At 42.3% G+C, this 17,949-nt stretch overlaps 1 protein-coding gene across 2 annotated transcripts in view; it reads left to right on the top strand.

Moving 5' to 3' along the window:
* Window positions 1-17,270, top strand: part of PPM1H (protein phosphatase, Mg2+/Mn2+ dependent 1H) — a 254,727-nt gene extending 237,457 nt beyond the window's left edge. For both annotated transcript variants that reach the window (XM_049625892.1, XM_049625891.1), the window contains one exon: window positions 16,590-17,270. In XM_049625892.1, the coding sequence (XP_049481849.1) occupies window positions 16,590-16,664 (75 nt within the window). In that variant the 3' untranslated portion in view covers window positions 16,665-17,270. The remainder of the gene's footprint in view (window positions 1-16,589) is intronic.
* The last annotated feature ends 679 nt before the right edge of the window (window positions 17,271-17,949 follow it).

Raw genomic sequence — 17,949 nt, 5'->3', positions numbered from 1 at the left:
CTTTGACTTCGAACACAAGGAAAACAATTCATTGTGCGTAAAAGCCAGTAAAAACAGCAGACAGTGGAGTGGGACCTGTAAATACTTCATTCTTGAATTTATCAGTCAAAAATACAAATGAATATTTTAACATTTAAGAAAATTTTTTAAAGCACTGAAAATAGGAACACGGACCAGAGACTGTAAATTGATTGCACAGATTTTAAAAGTAAGGAAATAGAACTTCTGGAGATAACAAATATAAAAATAAGAATTACAAACTTAATGCATTAAACAGATTAGAGACAGTTGAAGAGAACACTAGTGAGCTGGAAAATGGATCTGAATAATCCATAATAGGGCTCATAGAGACAGAGAGGAGGGAAAATGTAAAATGAGATTATGAGACTAGGGTTATGACCTAAGATGCTCTCAGTAGAGTTCCGGAAGGAAATACTGTAGATGAGAAGAAAAAGAAAAAGTTCCAGAATTGTTGGATGATAATGAACCGAAGATCCAGAAAGCCCAACAAATCTCAAGCAGAAGAAATCAAATTATAAGTAGGTATGTCATAGTGAAACTGAAGAACTTTAAACAAACAAACTACTAAAAGCAGCCAGAAAGAGAGACAAAACAGATACGTATATAAATAGCATTTAGACTGAAAGCTGACTTTTCAGAAACAACAATAGGAGCCAAAAGACAGTGAGTTATATCTTCAATTGCCTAAGAAAAGAATATTTTATTAACACGTAAGTTTTTCTTTAACATATATGAAAGAATTTTCTAATGTAGTACAAATATCATTGAAGAGGATAAGTTGAGGACATTTTCAGGCAAAACACAATGTGAGGAATTTTAACACCAACCAAACTGCGTGGAAGAAAATTCTGAAGGATATATCCAGATGGAAGATCTGAGAAGTCGAATGGATTAAGCTAGGATCTTAGTAAATTTGTAGATATATTCACTGTGCAAAAGAGAAACAAGGATGTCTAATGTGTGGTAGTAAAAAATGATAGAATTAAAATGCTGAATAAAAACTGCACAATAAATTGGCAACAGGGGTAGTAATTGGCTATAGTATACTATTTGGAAAGAGGTTCTCTTATACGCATTTAGCTTTAGACTTTAAATGTGTTTTAATAGCTAAAAAGACTACAAAACAAATAGAATATATAACTTTGAGACTAATTAAGGGAGAGAAAACCTACAGGGAATCAGAAAACAAACTTCTAGATAATTTACAAATCAAAAAAATGTAATAAAAATTAGAAATAACTAGGGGTTTAAATAATGGGAAGAATACTGCATATCAAAACTTGAAAGGCTGAATCTGAGGCTTTTTTTCTTTTTTTGTCTAATCAACTATGCATAGATGAAGACTACACTCACCCCAACCTGCCAGAAGTACCCACATCCCCTCCATGTCATAAGATACCTTTTTCCAGGACTCCCTACTGTATCACAAGGAACCCCTGGCCACAAGCTGTAGATTCTTTACCACAGAGAAAGATTTTCTGAGTAGGACCTTGAGAGCTGACTTGTGTTATGGGGCTATTTCTGCCTAGATTATCCACATAGATATGTACCTAAAGACTTTGTATAACTTGTAGGTGCTAGGAGCCAAAGGAGTAGAGCTATCTACTTGTAAGTCATATGTTCTTTTCCTGAGTGCAGACTATTAGTAAAAACCTGTCCTGATTTTTTTTTTAATGTTTATTTTTGTGAGAGTGATAAACAGAGTGCAAGTGGGGGAGGAGCAGAAAGAGAGGGAGACACAGAATCTGAAGCAGGTTTCAGGCTCCGAGCTGTCAGCAGAGAGCCAGATACAGGGCTCGAACTCATGAACTGTGAGATCATGATGAGCCGAAGTCAGACACTTAACTGACTGTGCCACCCAGGCACCCCAATACCTGTCCTAATTTTAAAATTTAGATCTGTTGTCCTTACTTCAACAACAGTATCTAATTTAAGAAGTGAAAGCAAACACAGAAGTAATGTAAGGAAAAGTTATAGATAAGAAAACAGAGAACAAATATATGATAAAAATAAATGATCAGTGAATTCAGTAAAGTGGCAGGATAAAAAAATCAATATACAGAAATCTGTTGAATTTCTATACAACTAACAACAAACTATCAGAAAGAGAATATGAGGAAACAGTTCCATTTACAATTGCATCAAAAAGAATAAAATACCTAGGAATAAATTTAACCAAGGATGTGAAGACCTGTACTCTGAAAACTGTAAGACGTTGAGGAAAGAAATTGAAGAAGAAAAAAAATGGAAAGATATCCCATGTTCATGGATTACAAGAATTAATATTCTTAAAATATCTACACTACCCAAAGCAATCTAGATTCAAACTCAATTAAAATACCAAAAGCAAAAAATGAATAAATAAATAAATAAATAAATAAATAAATAAAATACTAAAAGCATTTTTCACAGAACTAGAAGAAAATAATCATAAAATTTGTATGGAACCTCAAAAGACCTGAATTGCCAAAGCAGTGTTGAGAAAGAAGAACAAAGCTGGAGGTATCACAATCCCAGATATAAGGATATACTACAAAACTGTAGTAATCAAAACGGTATTTTACTGGCACAAAAATAGACACATAGATCAAATGGAACAGAATAGAGAGTCCAGAAATAAGGCCACCTTTTAATGGTCACTTAACCTACAAAAGAGGCAAGAATATACAATGGGGACAAGAAAGTCTTCAACAAATGGTGTTGGGAAAACTGGACAGCTACATGCAAAAGAATGAAACTGGACCACTTCATACACCATACACAAAAGTAAACTAAAAGATTAAAGACCTGAAATGATAAAACTCCTAAAAGAAAACTTAGGTCATAAACTCTTGGCCTTAGCAGTAGTTTTCTGGAGGTGTTTCCCCAGGGAGGGGAAAAAAAAGCAAAAATAAATAATTGGGACTACCTCAAACTAAAAATCTTGTGCACAGGGAAGGAAACCATCAACAAAATGAGAAGGCAACCTACTGAGTGGGAGAAGATTTTTGCAGTATGTGATATATCCAATAAAGGGCAACTCAACACCCCAGGTGAGGAAAAAAAAAAAAAAAAAAACAAAAGAAATGAGCAGAGGACCTGAATAATAAACCTTTTTCCAAAGAAGACTTACAGATGGCCAACAGACATATGAAAAGATGTCCAACATCACTAATCAAGGAAATGCAAATCAACCACAATGAGATATCACCTCATACCAGTCAGAATTGCTAGTATCAGAAAGATAAATAATAAGTTTGGCAAGGATGTGGAGAAAAGGAAACCCTCGCACACTATTGGTGGGAATGTAAATTGGTGCAAATCAAAACCACAATGAGCTATCACCCTACCCATTAGGATAGCTATTTAAAAAAACAAAAACAAAAAAAACAAAAAGAAAAACCAGAAAATAACAAGTGTTGGTGAGAATGTGGAGAAATTGGAACCCTTGTGCACTATTCTTAAGGATATAAAATGGTACAGCCGCTATGAAAAGCAATATGGTGGTTCCTCAAAAAATTAAACATAATTGGGGCACCTGGGTGGCTTGGTCCATTAAGTGTCCTACTTCGGCTTAGGTCGTGATCTTGTGGTTGTGGGTTCGAGCCGTGCATCGGGCTCTGTGCTGACAGCTCAGCAACCCGGTAGAAAAATGAGCAAGAACCAAACACTCATGACCCAGAAGAACATTAATGGCCAGTAAATATATATATATTTTAAGTTTATTTATTTATTTTGAGAGAGAGAGAGAGAGCAGGAGAAGGGCAGAGAGAGACGGAGAGAGAGAGAGAATCCCAAGCAGGCTCCACCCTGTCAGCGCAGAATCCGGCTTGGGACTTGATCCCATGAACTGTGAGATGGTGACCTGAGCCGACATCTAAGAGTCAGTCACCCACCTGACTGAGCCACCCAGGCACCTCAATAAATATATTAAAAAACACTCAACTGCAGGGGTGCCTGGGTGGCTCAATCAGTTAAGCATCCAACTCTTGGTCCAGATTGAGGTCTTGTCTCATGGTCGTGACTTCAAACCCTACGTTGGGCCCTGTGCTGGGTGTGAAGCCTGCTTAAAAAAACAAACAAGAAACAAAATAAAACACTCAAATGCAGTAAGCAGAGAGGTAAAATTAAAGACGTAGAGTAACCGTAGATGGTTTTGTGAATTTGTAGACAGGACTGGTCACACTTGGTGTCCCTGGTGAAGTTGGACGTTTCTATATCCTGTGACTCGAAGTTCTCCTAGTTCTGTACCCTGGAGCAGTGGTTCTGAACGTGCGGTCCTTGGCTCACATGGCACCAGCATCCTCTGAGCACATGTTACAAATGTAATTTCTCAGGCCTCACCCCACATCTACCAAATAAAACTCCAGTGGTGGGACCCAGCAGTTGGTGTTTTAACCAACCATCTGGGTGATCTGGTGCTCTCAAAAAGAGATCCACAGAATTGTTCTTATTACAAAAGCTGCAATCAACACACATGTCACAGGATGGATAAACTAAGGACAGAATGTTTGACAGCTCAAAAAAGGGAATGCACCAAACTTGTGCTCATTAGCAGGGAAAAATCTCCAAAACATAATGTCGAGCTTAATAAGCAAGTCACAGATGAATACACATATTATGATTCTATTTACATGAAGTAGAAAACTAACAATATATCATTTAGGCATGTAGATAATAAAACTATAACAAAAAGCAAGAGAATTAACCCCAAATTCAGGATAATAGTTACTTTGGTAGGAGAGGTAGCGGGCGGCAGGGGAATGTATGTGCTTGAGGAAGGGCTAACGGGGAGCTTCTGTGATACTCCTGGTAATGTTCTCTTCCTTTAGCTAGATGGCAGGAACATGATTATGCATGCTATTTTGAAACTATATACATGTTGTAGTTAAGTATTTGTACATCAAGTACGAGAGGCAGTATAGCCTAGTGCTTACTAGCAGGGAATCTAGTCGGACTGCCTGAGTTCAAATCCAGGTTCTGCCCCTTCTACACTTTAGAAGTGTGCCTGGAGAAGTTTCTTGACTTCTCTGTGCCTCAGATTCCTCAACTGTAAAATGGGGGTTCCGATAGTACTGACCTCATAGAGCAGTGATGTTTGTTGTGGTTTGTTGAATTTATTCTGTGTTTGATGCTGTGTTTCTATGTTTCATGTATTTCACAACAAAAAATACCCCTTGAGGAAAAAAGTGAAGCTCGACGGTCTCCCTCTTAGACTTGTTTGGTATCCATTTGTTTGGATTCTTTTATTTGAACTTAAATGTGTTTTTCTCCTGTTGAGCTTTTATCTTTAATCTGTGTTTTATAACCTGCTTGTTAGCAATATTCTCGTTGATTTTCTCTACCGTGATTGTTTTTATAAAGCTTTGCAAAGCCGGCTGACAGGTATGAGTGCAAAGGCACTGAACACTTTTCTTTTTAATCTCTCCAGGCTGGCTTGGTTTTGCTTACCAGCCCACCTCTCTCCATGGCAACAAATCTGCCCTCCAGGGAGCAGTAACCCATGGACAGTGTTGTCGCTGGGCAGGTGCACACCAGGTCAGAGCAGGCTCCTGGGTTCAGAAGAACTGCCTCCAGAAGCAGGGCTTATAGGGATTTCCGTGGAACAAACAGGGCAGGAAGGAAAAACATTTTTTTTTTTTTTTGTCTGCCTTTTGGGGAAGATGGCAAACCAAAGCCAAAGAGAGAATCCTGTATCAGATAGATGGATGTGTCAAAGGGAAAGTTGTAAGATGAGCACAGTTTTATTAGTAAGAGAGAGAATATCAGGCTGGAGACCATGGGCAAAGGTTTCGTCTCTGCCAGATAACTCCAATTCAGATTCATTCGTTTGGGAAATATTATTAGGGAACCTGTTTAGACCTGGCCCCTGCCCTCTGGGAGGTTAGAGTCTAGAGGGGGTTATGGAAACATAAGGAAGTTACAACATAAGTGATGAAAGAGAGGAGCCTAACCGGGAGCAAGGGATACCCAAGAAAGCCTTCCACAGGAAGGGATATCTAAATTTAAACCCGAAGAACAGATGAGTGTGAGCCGGGCAATGTAGGGCGAGGTGCAGCTGGGGAGGGAGATCATGGCATGGTCAAGGAAGCAGACAGTCAGGAGGGCTGACCGGGCTCAGTCTGTGCTGTCCACAGAGGAGGTGTGACAGGGAAAGGGGCCAGGTTATGGCCAACCTTACGAACTCACAAGATTAATGAATGTGCAAATTAGTTGTAGGAAAGGGAGCCTGTAATAATGATGGGGAATTTGTGTAATTCGTTCATCCTAGTCCATAATCAGCAAACATTCTGTGCCATCTGATGGTGAAAACCTGAGATGTGGGTTGTTTCTCTACCCCCGTGTGCTCCTTTGTAATTTAAACAATACCGGGAAATCAGAAAAACTGAATTTATTTCACACTCATGGCTTCGAAGCTGTGTAAGATATGTGTGTGACATATTTGTACACATCTGTGTGTAATTTGGGAGGTGGGCACCGTGCTCATGCCCTGTGAGTTTTTCCCTTGTGCGGCCCATGGAGAGCTCAGTCCCAAAAGCCATGACAGGGGTTCACTTTGATTGGGAGCTCTTCTGATCTTCCTGTGCAATACAAACATGAGTGAAAGCCATCCTAATAAGTTTTAGCCTAAATTATAATTTCTGTGAGGAGGGAAGACTCACTTTATAATTCCAGAGGCTCTGTGGGCTGTTCCTTGGCCAAGATTCCTTTCTCTCCAAATGCACCCCAGGACCGAAGTTTTGTCTATGTGGTCGTGGGGGAGAAAGGAGGGTTCAAACCTGAGGCACTGACCAGATGAGGTCAGCCTACTGTTTGATAGAAAATGAGAGAGGAAAGGTGTACCCCCAGGGCAGGCGGCCTGAGAGGGAGGGAAGGCAACATAACAAGTGAGAAGAACCACAAAATGTTTCTTCATTTGAGGTTTTGAATGGGGCTGCTTTACTCTGGGTTCTGCTGAGTTAACACAGTTTTGTCTAGAATGTAGCACAACAGAAAGAGGCAGACCATTAGCCCTGTGACAGGCAGGACTTTGGGGGGTTGCCTTTGGATCACTTTGCTTTTAATGTTACGTGTAGGTTGTTTCCTTTGTCTTTTTCTTTTCTTCTTAGTGACTGCCAGCATTGTCTTCCTGTGATGATATCCTTCCCAACAAGGAACTTAAAATAGCATCTCCCCCCTCCACAGTACAGAGTGAGGGAAGCATAAAGATTAGGTTTGTGAATTTCTGACCCTCACACCATCCTCTCAGGCAGAGATGGAGTAAAAATAAGCTGTCTCATCTTCTTGACTCTATCTTATGAAGTCCTTTTGCTGTTTTGAACTGTCTCCACAAAGGAACCGGAAAATTAAAAGGAGGCTTTATGGACAAGTCAGAAGGAGTGTGGTGGGACTCCTTCCTCCCTCAGTCCCTTCTTTCCTTCCCATCTTCCTTCCCTTTTTCTTTCCTTTTGATGGGAGTATTCCCTGAAGTACAGCAGGGCTGGCAGGTATGGGAGTCTTCGTGGGGTTATGAATTGGATCGTGTATAGGAAATCTACCAAGCTAGCACTTGAGTGGGATGGTTGGAAGGCACAAAGGTTGGGCTGCACAACCTGTAGTTCTCTGTAATACCAGTGAGATTCTTTTTTGAGGCCTACACACCCTGCACAAGTTGGAGAGGGTGCTCAAAGAAAGGCCTAGAAGGGCTTTTCTGAGGCAAAATATCTAGGATTGACTTATCCCCTCTGTCAGGCTGAAGGCTTGGCGGTAGATCTCTTGCGAGGAATATTCAAAATGGAGGCATGTGTGTAAACATTCAAAGAGGATGCTTGATATTTCGTCAGAAAGTAAGAAATTGTCAGTATTACTAAGGGGTAAGGGCATGGGTAAGGCCAAGGGGAAAGAGAGCCAAAGAACAGTTAACCAAACATGAAAGCATAGTATGTAGCCATATTCCAAATGCCAAAGCATAACTTTGCAAGGCTCTGCCAGTCCTCGATTGCCCAAAACCTGTCTGTGGAAATCTCATCTTTGTAACTTGGACCTAATGATCCTCAGTCTTCCTGCCATGACACTCAAGGTGCTTATTATGGGGTATTAAATCTGTAAGTACCCATATAATGTAAATTCCACAGAGCATTTCCCTAATAAGAGAAGCCGTCTTGATGGTTCTCCTTCAGATGTCACTCTTCAGGTCCATGCTCTCCAAGACTCGGATCTGTGTGCCTTGATGAGGAAGAGATTAATCAGTGGGAAGTTGGTAGCAAAACACCCACCAACACTGACAGCAGTATACTGATGCAGCTCTTAAGTGCCAGTTTGTATTTCCTCGATAATACGAAATTTATTTTGGCAAAAGACTAAAGTTCTTTTTGTGAAATCTTTCCGTGAATTAGCTGAACTAATTTCTACCAGCACCACATGGTTTTGAAAAACTATGCCTCAGATGCAAAAAGGAAGGGTTCCCTCACCACCACCACCACCCCCCCCACCCCCAGCATCAATTACATGTCTTAGGAACAAATTTGTGAGTGCCTGATCTGCTGTTTGAAGACTAGATAAAATCTGCATTTTTGTTTCTTTTGCAATGTTGAGCGTATTTAGACCCATGAGAACTTGGAAGCCAGCCTGCGAGCCTGCCTCTAAACAGCACGCGGCCAGGCCCATCTTGCCTCCCTCACTGCTGTTTATGTGGCTGCTGGAGCAGAGCTGTGTGGCCACTTAGGTGGAACATCAGGGCATTTTAAAGGGCTTGCCAGGGAAGACTGAAAAGGAAATGGTCTACTGCTCCCTCTCACATTGAAATTTTGCTGTTTGGGATACAAACTAAAACAAACATGCACCACCTAAGGAACCAGGGAGGAGATGCCAGGGGCATAAGGGTGGAGAAGGCCTGACAAATGTTCTCACCCTCTCCCATGGAGGTGGGCAGCTCTCCCCAAACTGTGGCCTTGCACCTGCTGCCACATAAACCCCTAATGTACACAGTGGCCGTGTCACGGACAGTAGCCATCATTATTCCAGTGTGTCAGGGTATTCCGCCTGACTGGGATCCCCATGCCCTAGGCAGGGGACAGAAGCTGTCACGAGTGGTTTCAGTGACTTCAGAGCTGGACAAGGGACACATGTGGGTCAGCTCCCAGCAGTGAGCCTAAGTCATGCCTCCTCCCGGGATGAGTTGCCTGGTTCCAAGTACAATAAGGAGCCCTCTACAAGCCACCCCTCACCCCCCCACCCACCCAGTCACCATAGATCCCTGCCAATGTTCCAAAGCTTAGGAGAGCTTTTCTACCTCTTAAATTTCAGAGGCCTGCTCACAATGCAAAAAAGGTTCCTCCTCCTGTTCCCATCACACTCTATTACTGCTGGGCATCAGCAGATGGACGCTGCTGCCTTTTATATGCAAATATTTGGAACCCATTAATCCCCCAGTTCCTGCCACGAAAGCCCCAGATCTGTACCATCTAAATGGCAAATAGCAGTTCCCACCCAACTAGAACTATTAAAGCCTTTAAGGCACGGTTACAGCCTGAGGCCTGAAATGGACAGTATTTTTGACACCAGTGCTGATTCAAATGTGGTCTCTGTGAGAAACAGGCTCTGTAAGAAAGAGGTGGATGACTGAAGGCAAATCTCTCGGCGAAGAGAAAGGCATTTTATGTTTAATGAGGAGAATGGTAGCTAACATTTACTGATCTCTGACCCAAGTGACCCAAGACTGTGCTGAATGCTTTGTGGAAGGATCTCATTCATTCCTTGGAGGAGCCTTTGAGGTTTGCACTATCATCATTCCAGATTTATAAGTAAGAAAAGAGGGGCTCCAAGAGGCTAAGGAATTTTTCCAGAGTGCCCATCTGGGCGGAGGGCGGCGGGGAGGGTCCAGGATTGGACCCTAGGCAACCTGCGCCCACACCCTGAGCCCTTTGTGCGCCCTGCTGGAGAGGTGAAAGAACTAAGAAGTGCCACCGACGTGGCTGGGACAACAGAGACAATTGAGGATTTATCAGCCTCCTTCCACCCTGTTAGTGAACAGAGCTCCTGGCCTTCCCGTAGTTGTTCAGCCCTCTTCCCTTTGTTTTTTTTCCCCTCCCCTGCTGTCCTTTCTCTGCTCCCTCCCCCTCAGAGCCTGAGGAAGCCTCTGAGCCAAGCCCTGTGCTGCCTGCCAAGTCAGCTCCCTCCCTAGCAGCCATTTCTTTGAGCAGAGCTTTGCTGATCAATATTGAAAGCTTCAGCGAGAGAAGAAAAATGTTCTCAAAATACAAAACTTGTCTCCCAGGGAGATTCTTTCTTACAGGAGAGTGAAACCTTCGAACTGCTCCAGCAGTTCTCTCCTGCAGTCTGACCGAGCATTCTGAAGAAAGGCGATCGAGAATGGCCCTTCCTCTGCTCCACGTCAGTTTCTAGATCACCAGGCTCCTCAAGCCTGCCTCACAGCCCCGGCCCGGGTGTACTGGAATCCACTTCCCTGTCACTGTCTTCAGCTGCACCATATTCTTTGTTGCCCTCCTGAGTACTCTGTGCTTAAATTTCACGTGTTGACTCCGTCTATGGCACGCGTATGCCCCTGTGGTCAGCCTCAGTACCAACATCTGTAGAGCTGTCCTGTTTTATTGTCTCATGTAGCCTTTTCTTTCTGAGTCCCCAACCAGGCAGCCCTTGTCAGGTTTCCCTTGGAGGAAAACCAAATGGGAGCGAGGAGACCCAGTTTTTTACCATCAGAGAAAGTTGTTTTTTCTCCTACCGGTTTTGATAAAACGCAACCTTACAAATGGTTTCATGCCCGAGGCAAGTTGGCTCTTAAATGTGGATGTCAGTATGCTCTGAAATGGCCACCAGCCTGGGTGAATACTGGAGTTGGGGCAAACAACCTCCTTCCAAGAGCTGGTTTCTGGGGTTGTGTTGAGGTGATCATTTATGAGGAAAGCGTTCTGCAGGTCACCTCATTTTACCTGAATGTCTCTCACTCCATTTCAGTAGAGTCTCCTGTAGCCTGAAGGAAATGTCAGGAAATTGGTCCTGGAGTTCAGCTGTACCATTAAGTCCCTGAATACAGCATCTAATCAGTCCCCTTCAGTTGTCCACATGGACTGCTCTTTCACAGAGGGGGATACCACACTCACCAGAGAAGTCTGGCGAAGAGAAGTCACGTGGAGGAATCTGAGCTCCTGGCAGCAGTGTTGGAAGAAGTGATCCTAGGCATTCTCCCTAAGCCTCCCACTCAGGTTGGGGCCGTCCTTCCTTGAAACACACGGATGCGTGGGTGATGGCAAGAACCCAATGAAACTGAAGCTCTGTGAGGGTTACAGTTGGGTAGGCTCACCACACAGGAAAAGTGTGAAGTTCAGCCTCACACCACTCCTGTGGTATGGGAATCCTAAAACCAAGAAATTATATGTTCTACAGCTAGAAAAACCCAGAGTGTCTCCCAGTAAAGGCAAATTCAAAGCTCTCTCTGTAACTGAGGGCACAAACAACCCCTTACTGAAGAGAAACTCCTGTCTTACCTTCAAATCCACTATGAGAAAGGATAACTACATACAATGGAGCCTTCCCTTTAACTCACCAAGAAAACCCAACAGAACAGGTTGAAACTTTAAACATGTACACATAGAACCACAAGGCAAGAAAAGGTAGATGTGGAAAACAACCAGATTAACATTCACAATGGTGTAAGTATGTCACTGAAATAAAGTTACTATAGTTGGACCTTGAATAACATAGGTTTGAACTTCATGAGTCCACTTTTTCATGGATTTTTTCGACACAATACTGTAAATATGTTTCCTCTTCCTTATGATTTTTTAAAAAACATTTTCTCTAGCTTTATTGTAAGTATACAGTAATAAGTATAACATACAAAATACATGTTAACTGTTTATGTTACCAGTAAAGGTTCCAGGGAACAATAGGCTATTAATAGTTTTGGGAGGGTCAAGAGTTCTACTTGGCTTTTTGACTGTGCAGGGGTCGGTGCCCCTAACCTCTGTGTTGTTGAAGGGTTAACTGTACTGAATGGATTGAAGAGTAAACTGCTTAAAGCAGGAATTAGTGAATTTACAGAAATCACAGAGAGAGAAAAAAGAACAGGAAATAAGTAGAAATCTGGAAGGTAAAATGAAAAGGTCTAATGGTAGAAAATATAAAAAATAGAGGGCAAGCAATATTCAAAAAGCTCACAGTTGAGAATTTTCCAAAATCAAAGAAATATCTTCTCACTTCAAAGAGTAAAACAAATTTCCAGCCATGATAGAGAAAAAGGAATCCTCATTTTTCTTAGTGTAACTTCATAACATCCTAACAAAACAACAGTAAAAACTTAAAAGCTACCGAGAAGACTGTTATTTGCAAAGAAATGATACAAGACAGACTTCTCAAAAAGAGAAGCCAGAATAAATGAAATATTATCTCTAAACTGCTGAGGGGAAATAATGGTCAGTCTAGAAATCTATACCCAATAAAGCTATCATGCAAGATTAAAAGCAAAAATAAAGATTTTTGTGGTCCAAAGACTGGGTGACTGTATCCCTTACAGACCGCTGTTTACTAACAATGGACTTCAACAGAAAAAAATCAAACTCGGAAGGAATGGATTTCAAAGAGCACAGAAGTTAGTATTTTGGTTTATTTATATAACTGTAGATTATAAATGATAAAAATGACTAATAGAGGCTTAAAAATAAGACAGAATTCAACTACCAGGCAGTAACATGTTAGATGAAAGAAGGCATTCTAAGATCACTTTATTTTCTGGAGGAGGACATAAATACAGATTAACCTACATATTAAAAACTTAAGCATAACTACTAAAATGATAGAAATAAACTATCACTTCTAAACCATTGAGGGAGGGAAAAGGTATTAAAGCAATCAACCTGACAGCAAGGATGAAGAAAAACATAATAAACAGAAAATACATAGGAAGTTTTATATATATTAATACATATATATTAGCGATGGCAGAGATAAGCTCCGACGTATCAGTTTTTACAATAAGCAAATTTAGCTCGCGTTGTAATAACTGAGATTAGATTTTATTTTAATTAGCCACATGCCACTAGTGAAATACACTTTAAAATTCAAAGTTGAGAAGTCCTACTCTGCTTTGTAGATGCTATCATTGAAAAGTATCAGGGTGAGGAGGTGGCATTGAAAATGACTATGATTTCTTGCCTAAGAGACTCGGAATCACGTTAGCTAAGGATGACAGATGGGGAAGTCCCACCTTGGAAGTGAAAAGAAGTTAACATTTATTGACTGCTTCTTAAGTCTTAACTGGGGTCTACTGAGGAACTTAAGGAGCATCAGACAGATGAATTTGTGCTGTGTATCATAGAAGCCCAGACACAGAAGTACTTGGAGCATGTAGTAGGAGTGGAAGGCCACCCCCTGCCCTCCCCAAAAAAAGAGACTTTAGGAAGACAGGAGATATCACAGGTAAAGAAGATGGTCAGCGGTGTCTGTGCTGGAGAAAGGTTGAGCTGAATGAGTACTGGGAAGAAGCTTTAGGTCCAGTTTAGTATGGTAGTGGGCCTACTGGTAAGAGATTAAGGAGGAAAAAAGAGAAGACATTGAAGAAGCAGAAATGGATTTCTCTCTCAAGAAGGTCAGCACCTAAAGGAAGACGGAATGGATGGTAAAGAGAAATTCAGGCTCAAGGGAAGTTATCTTGGAATAGGCAATCACCATTTTTAAGAATAAAACCTTAATTATCTAGAGTCCTTGGGGAAATGAGTTTCCTGGGTAACCAGCTTTTCTGAGTGACCTGATGCTGCTTTTTAAGATGCCATTGCTAATTTTGACCATTTTTTAAATACCCAGAGTCACCAGCAATAGCAATATCAGGGTGGTCTCTGGCCTTTAAGGGTGATACTCCTTTGTGACTTCATTTAACCTTGTTTTGAGCTCTCTCCATCGTTGCCCCATGGCAGCAGGACCTGCCAAGGCCTCCAGGAGGATTTCCCTCTAGACTAACCACAGAGTGCCATCAAGAGTTCTTTTATCTATTTTTTGAGATCTTTGAGCATCTTTCTTTTCCTGTCAGCCACCTTTTATCATAACTTGCCATAATTTTCCATGTCTGGCATGCTCTTGAGCTAGTGTGTTCAGCTCGGACCAATGCATCTACTCTGTATTGACTCACCCAGGCTTCTTGAAAGACTAACGTTTGGCCTCTGGTCAACCAGCAGGATAGTAAACATCACTCTGATCTTTTTGGTAGCCTTTCCCCACGTGGTCGTGTCTCAGATACACAATTTAATATACAACCAAGAGTAACCTGGGGTGAGCATCTGAGAGGTTCTTCTGAATATAGCATAACCTCTGGTATGTGGATTGGGGGTATTTATTTGGCTTTTTAGCCAAAGGCCTCTCTGGACTCCTTTGAACTTTCAGAGAGGGCTAACTGGCCACATCTTCCCTCAAGAGCAACCTAAGAGATTTCTGTCTTGGGGCGCCTAGGTGGTTCAGTCAGTTAACTGTCTGACTTCACCTCAGGTCATGATCTCAGGGTTCATGAGTTCAAGCCCTGCTGGAGCGCATGGAGCCTGCTTGGGATTCTTTCTCTTTCACCACCCCCCACCCCTGTCTCTGCCCCTCTCCCACTTATGCTTGCTTGCTCTAAATAAACTACAAAAAATATTTTTTTAAGAAAGGGGATTCCTGCCTCAAAGCTGATAATTTTCTCAATACAGATAGAAAAAGGTGTCTATCTTATCACCTATCACCACCTATCACCTATCACCCATCCTCCAGGAGGAAAGGTATTTTGTATTAACTAAAATAGCCTCTCCTCTGTCAGCTGTATGGTATGCTAGACCTCTCTCCGCTACCTGGGCTGCAAACACACTTGAGTCTCAAAGACTTTATTACCGGGGCGCCTGGGTGGCTCAGTCGGTTGGGCGTCCGACTTCGGCTCAGGTCATGATCTCGCGGTCCGTGAGTTCGAGCCCCGCGTCGGGCTCTGTGCTGACAGCTCAGAGCCTGGAGCCTGTTTCGGATTCTGTGTCTCCCTCTCTCTCTGACCCTCCCCCGTTCATGCTCTGTCTCTCTGTCTCAAAAATAAATAAATGTTAAAAAAAATTTAAAAGAAAGACTTTAATGACCTAAAATGACCTAAAATCTTAATCCTGAGATAATTCGCTACAGACCTTAGTCTTAAAAATTGTAATGATGGGTGAGATGGCGGTCTCTTTTAATATGAGACTCAGTAAATCCATAAGGGGTCTTAACAGAAGAAACAAAAGAGCCTTCTGGTGTTCTGAATTCCGTAAAATCACAGTCCTGAGGGCAAGGCAGAGACATTCCAAAGTAGGGAAAAGCCACTAGTAATACCAGGGTGGTCTGTTGTTAAAGGTCCACAGGCTGGTTTCCAAGAAGTCGTCCTTATAGGGTGACATTTATTATCTTGGTGATTTATCAGAGTCTGGCTTTTAGCTTTTCAGGTTCAGAACCTGGTTTAATCAACACACAAAGAACAGATTCATTGTCAGAGCTGGACTCACCCTAACCACGCTCACAAGATTGATCTGGAAACCGAAATTCCAGTTGACATTTATATGGAGAAATATAACTGACTGATCTTCTCAAAGTACAATGACTAGCTCATTCTTTTCCTGTAGGCAGGCCTACACAAGGAGCCAGATCATAATCAGGCTATTTGGTGAACGTGAAATCAGAGTTAACGGTGAATCATGTTTAATGGCACAGGCTAAGAGAATAATTCATCCACACTAAATATGGTCCTACCAGCGGAACTGAATCTCTTTGAAGTCTGTCAGCTAAGACTCCCTCTGCTCTGATCACTATTTAGATAGACACCTGCCAATGTTATGCCTTGTTTTTTTAATGCCTCAAGGCCAACCCAGGCCCACACCCACCAAAATCCCCTCCCACACTGGTCTTTAGATGTTAATACTTTCCATTGACTAATAGCATAGTCATTCTTTTTCCGTAAGTTTAAATCTCCCTGAACAGTCTTATTTTCAAATTCTAGGGGGATCCCTTGCCACACCTATACTGATCCACACCAAGGTTTATCAGTCATTTCCCAAAAACACCTTCACATTTTTATTATATTCCTATGCCACATGTACTACTCATGTTTTTAACTCACTTTTTAAAAACCATTTCATTTGAAAAGATTGACCCCTACCAAAAATAGGAAATGACTATCCTTTGTCCTAAAAAGAATGTGGTGCAAAAAATAAACACTGAAAACAAAGCTCATATGTTTCCCATGTAATTTTTCAACTAGCCATAGTTTGCCATGCAAAGCTGTGAGCCTGAGCAGATCCATGTTAAAAGATCAACTCACACCAAACTGAGAGACTCTCTCCTTCACATAATCAAACACCTCAAAGGAGGATTCCACAGCAGAACAAATTTAGGGGATTATTTAATGTATGTGGTGCCTTGTCCATCTACCACCTAAAAGAATAACCTCACGTTAGGCATCACAATTTTGGGAAAAGATGGCCTAGACTTTTTGAGACTTTAGGGATATTTCACAACTGTTTACACAGCTGTAGTGATGCCTCCTTCCCAGCCTCACTTGACTCCAGACTCTGTCTGATGCCACACTGATTGTCTCATTCCTGCTTCTCTCTGCACAGGTACACACTGGCAGCTCAGGACCTGGTGATGCGTGCCCGCGGTGTCCTGAAGGACAGAGGATGGCGGATATCTAATGACCGGCTGGGCTCAGGAGACGACATTTCTGTATATGTCATTCCTTTAATACATGGGAACAAACTTTCATGAAAACGGCCCAGAGGGCTGGGAGGACAACAGGGGAGAAAACTGGGACATGTCTTGGCAGGGCAGAACTGGGAAGTGCCCCAGCAGAGTTCCAGGTGATGCAACCTCTTCCCAGGCCAGGTGGGGGATTTGCTGCCGAAAGGCTACTGGCTGTACTTCTGGGGGACCCTTAGATTTCAGTTTCCTCTTTAGTAACAGGTCTGGATACTCAACAAGAGCAAAACATAAAGGCTGCTACTGAGTACTGTGTTTCTTTTGGTTCCTTTAATAGGCCTCCTAGGTGGCCACTACCTAATTTTGGGCACACACATCATATTTATTTGGAGTAGCTGGGGCAGCCATTTTCAGGTGTAACTGGCAGGAGATTCTTCGGCCTATCAAGCTGCCAGCTTCTCTACGGGTTAAAAGTGCTGCATTGGAAAGTTGGGGATCATGTCTCAGAAAGTGTAAGCACCCATCTTCTAGTAAGCCTGAGATTTATTTCAGGGAATGCTATCTGTGTGTGTGTGTGTGTGTGTGTGTGTGTGTGTGTGTGTGTGTGTCTCTCTCTCTCTCTCTCTCTCTCTCTTCATTCTTTCATGGTTATGGTGGGGTGAAGCAGGGATTTTTTTCTGTTTGATATTCCTTGAATCTTAATTGTTTCCCTTCCATAAAACAGGCCTGGGACTTTCCAGCTCCTTGCTGAGGAATTTGTATGTCAAAGTGCAGCCCAGGCTGTCCCCGTATCCTGTAGCCCACACCACCCAGGCAGCCTTCTGGATCAGTGCCCTGGCTGACAGAGCACTGTCTTTGTTGTGTAACAGTTTGTTCCCGGGTTGCGTTTTCTCACCAAATCAGTGTGTTCTCATGAAAATATGGGTGTTTCTTTAAACCAACAGTTTCCCTGTTGTTTTCAAGGGTCCCCCTTTTGTGGCTAGAGATTTCTCTGAGAATCTAGGTTTTCATTTCTGGTCTCATCGGCCCTCCCCACCTGCTGTGCCCTGGGGACGCATGTAAAGCAGTGTTTAAGAGAGCAGTACAGGAAGCTCCATGTATCATTCAGTTCACCATACCTCATGTGATGACCATTCCTCCATTTTGGATCCAGGTTCTGTGGACTGTGACTGTTCGCAGGACCACCCCACAACAGTAAGTATCCGCATACCGTCAAGGAGCGGCAGTCCTGCTTCCCCCTCGTCTTTGGGCAAGACCCACTCAGAATAGCCTTTTGATAAA

This window comes from Panthera uncia, chromosome B4, assembly GCF_023721935.1.
Source record: "Panthera uncia isolate 11264 chromosome B4, Puncia_PCG_1.0, whole genome shotgun sequence".
In the NCBI taxonomy this organism is placed as follows: domain Eukaryota; kingdom Metazoa; phylum Chordata; class Mammalia; order Carnivora; family Felidae; genus Panthera; species Panthera uncia.
This window is presented reverse-complemented; position numbering and strand designations above follow the sequence as displayed.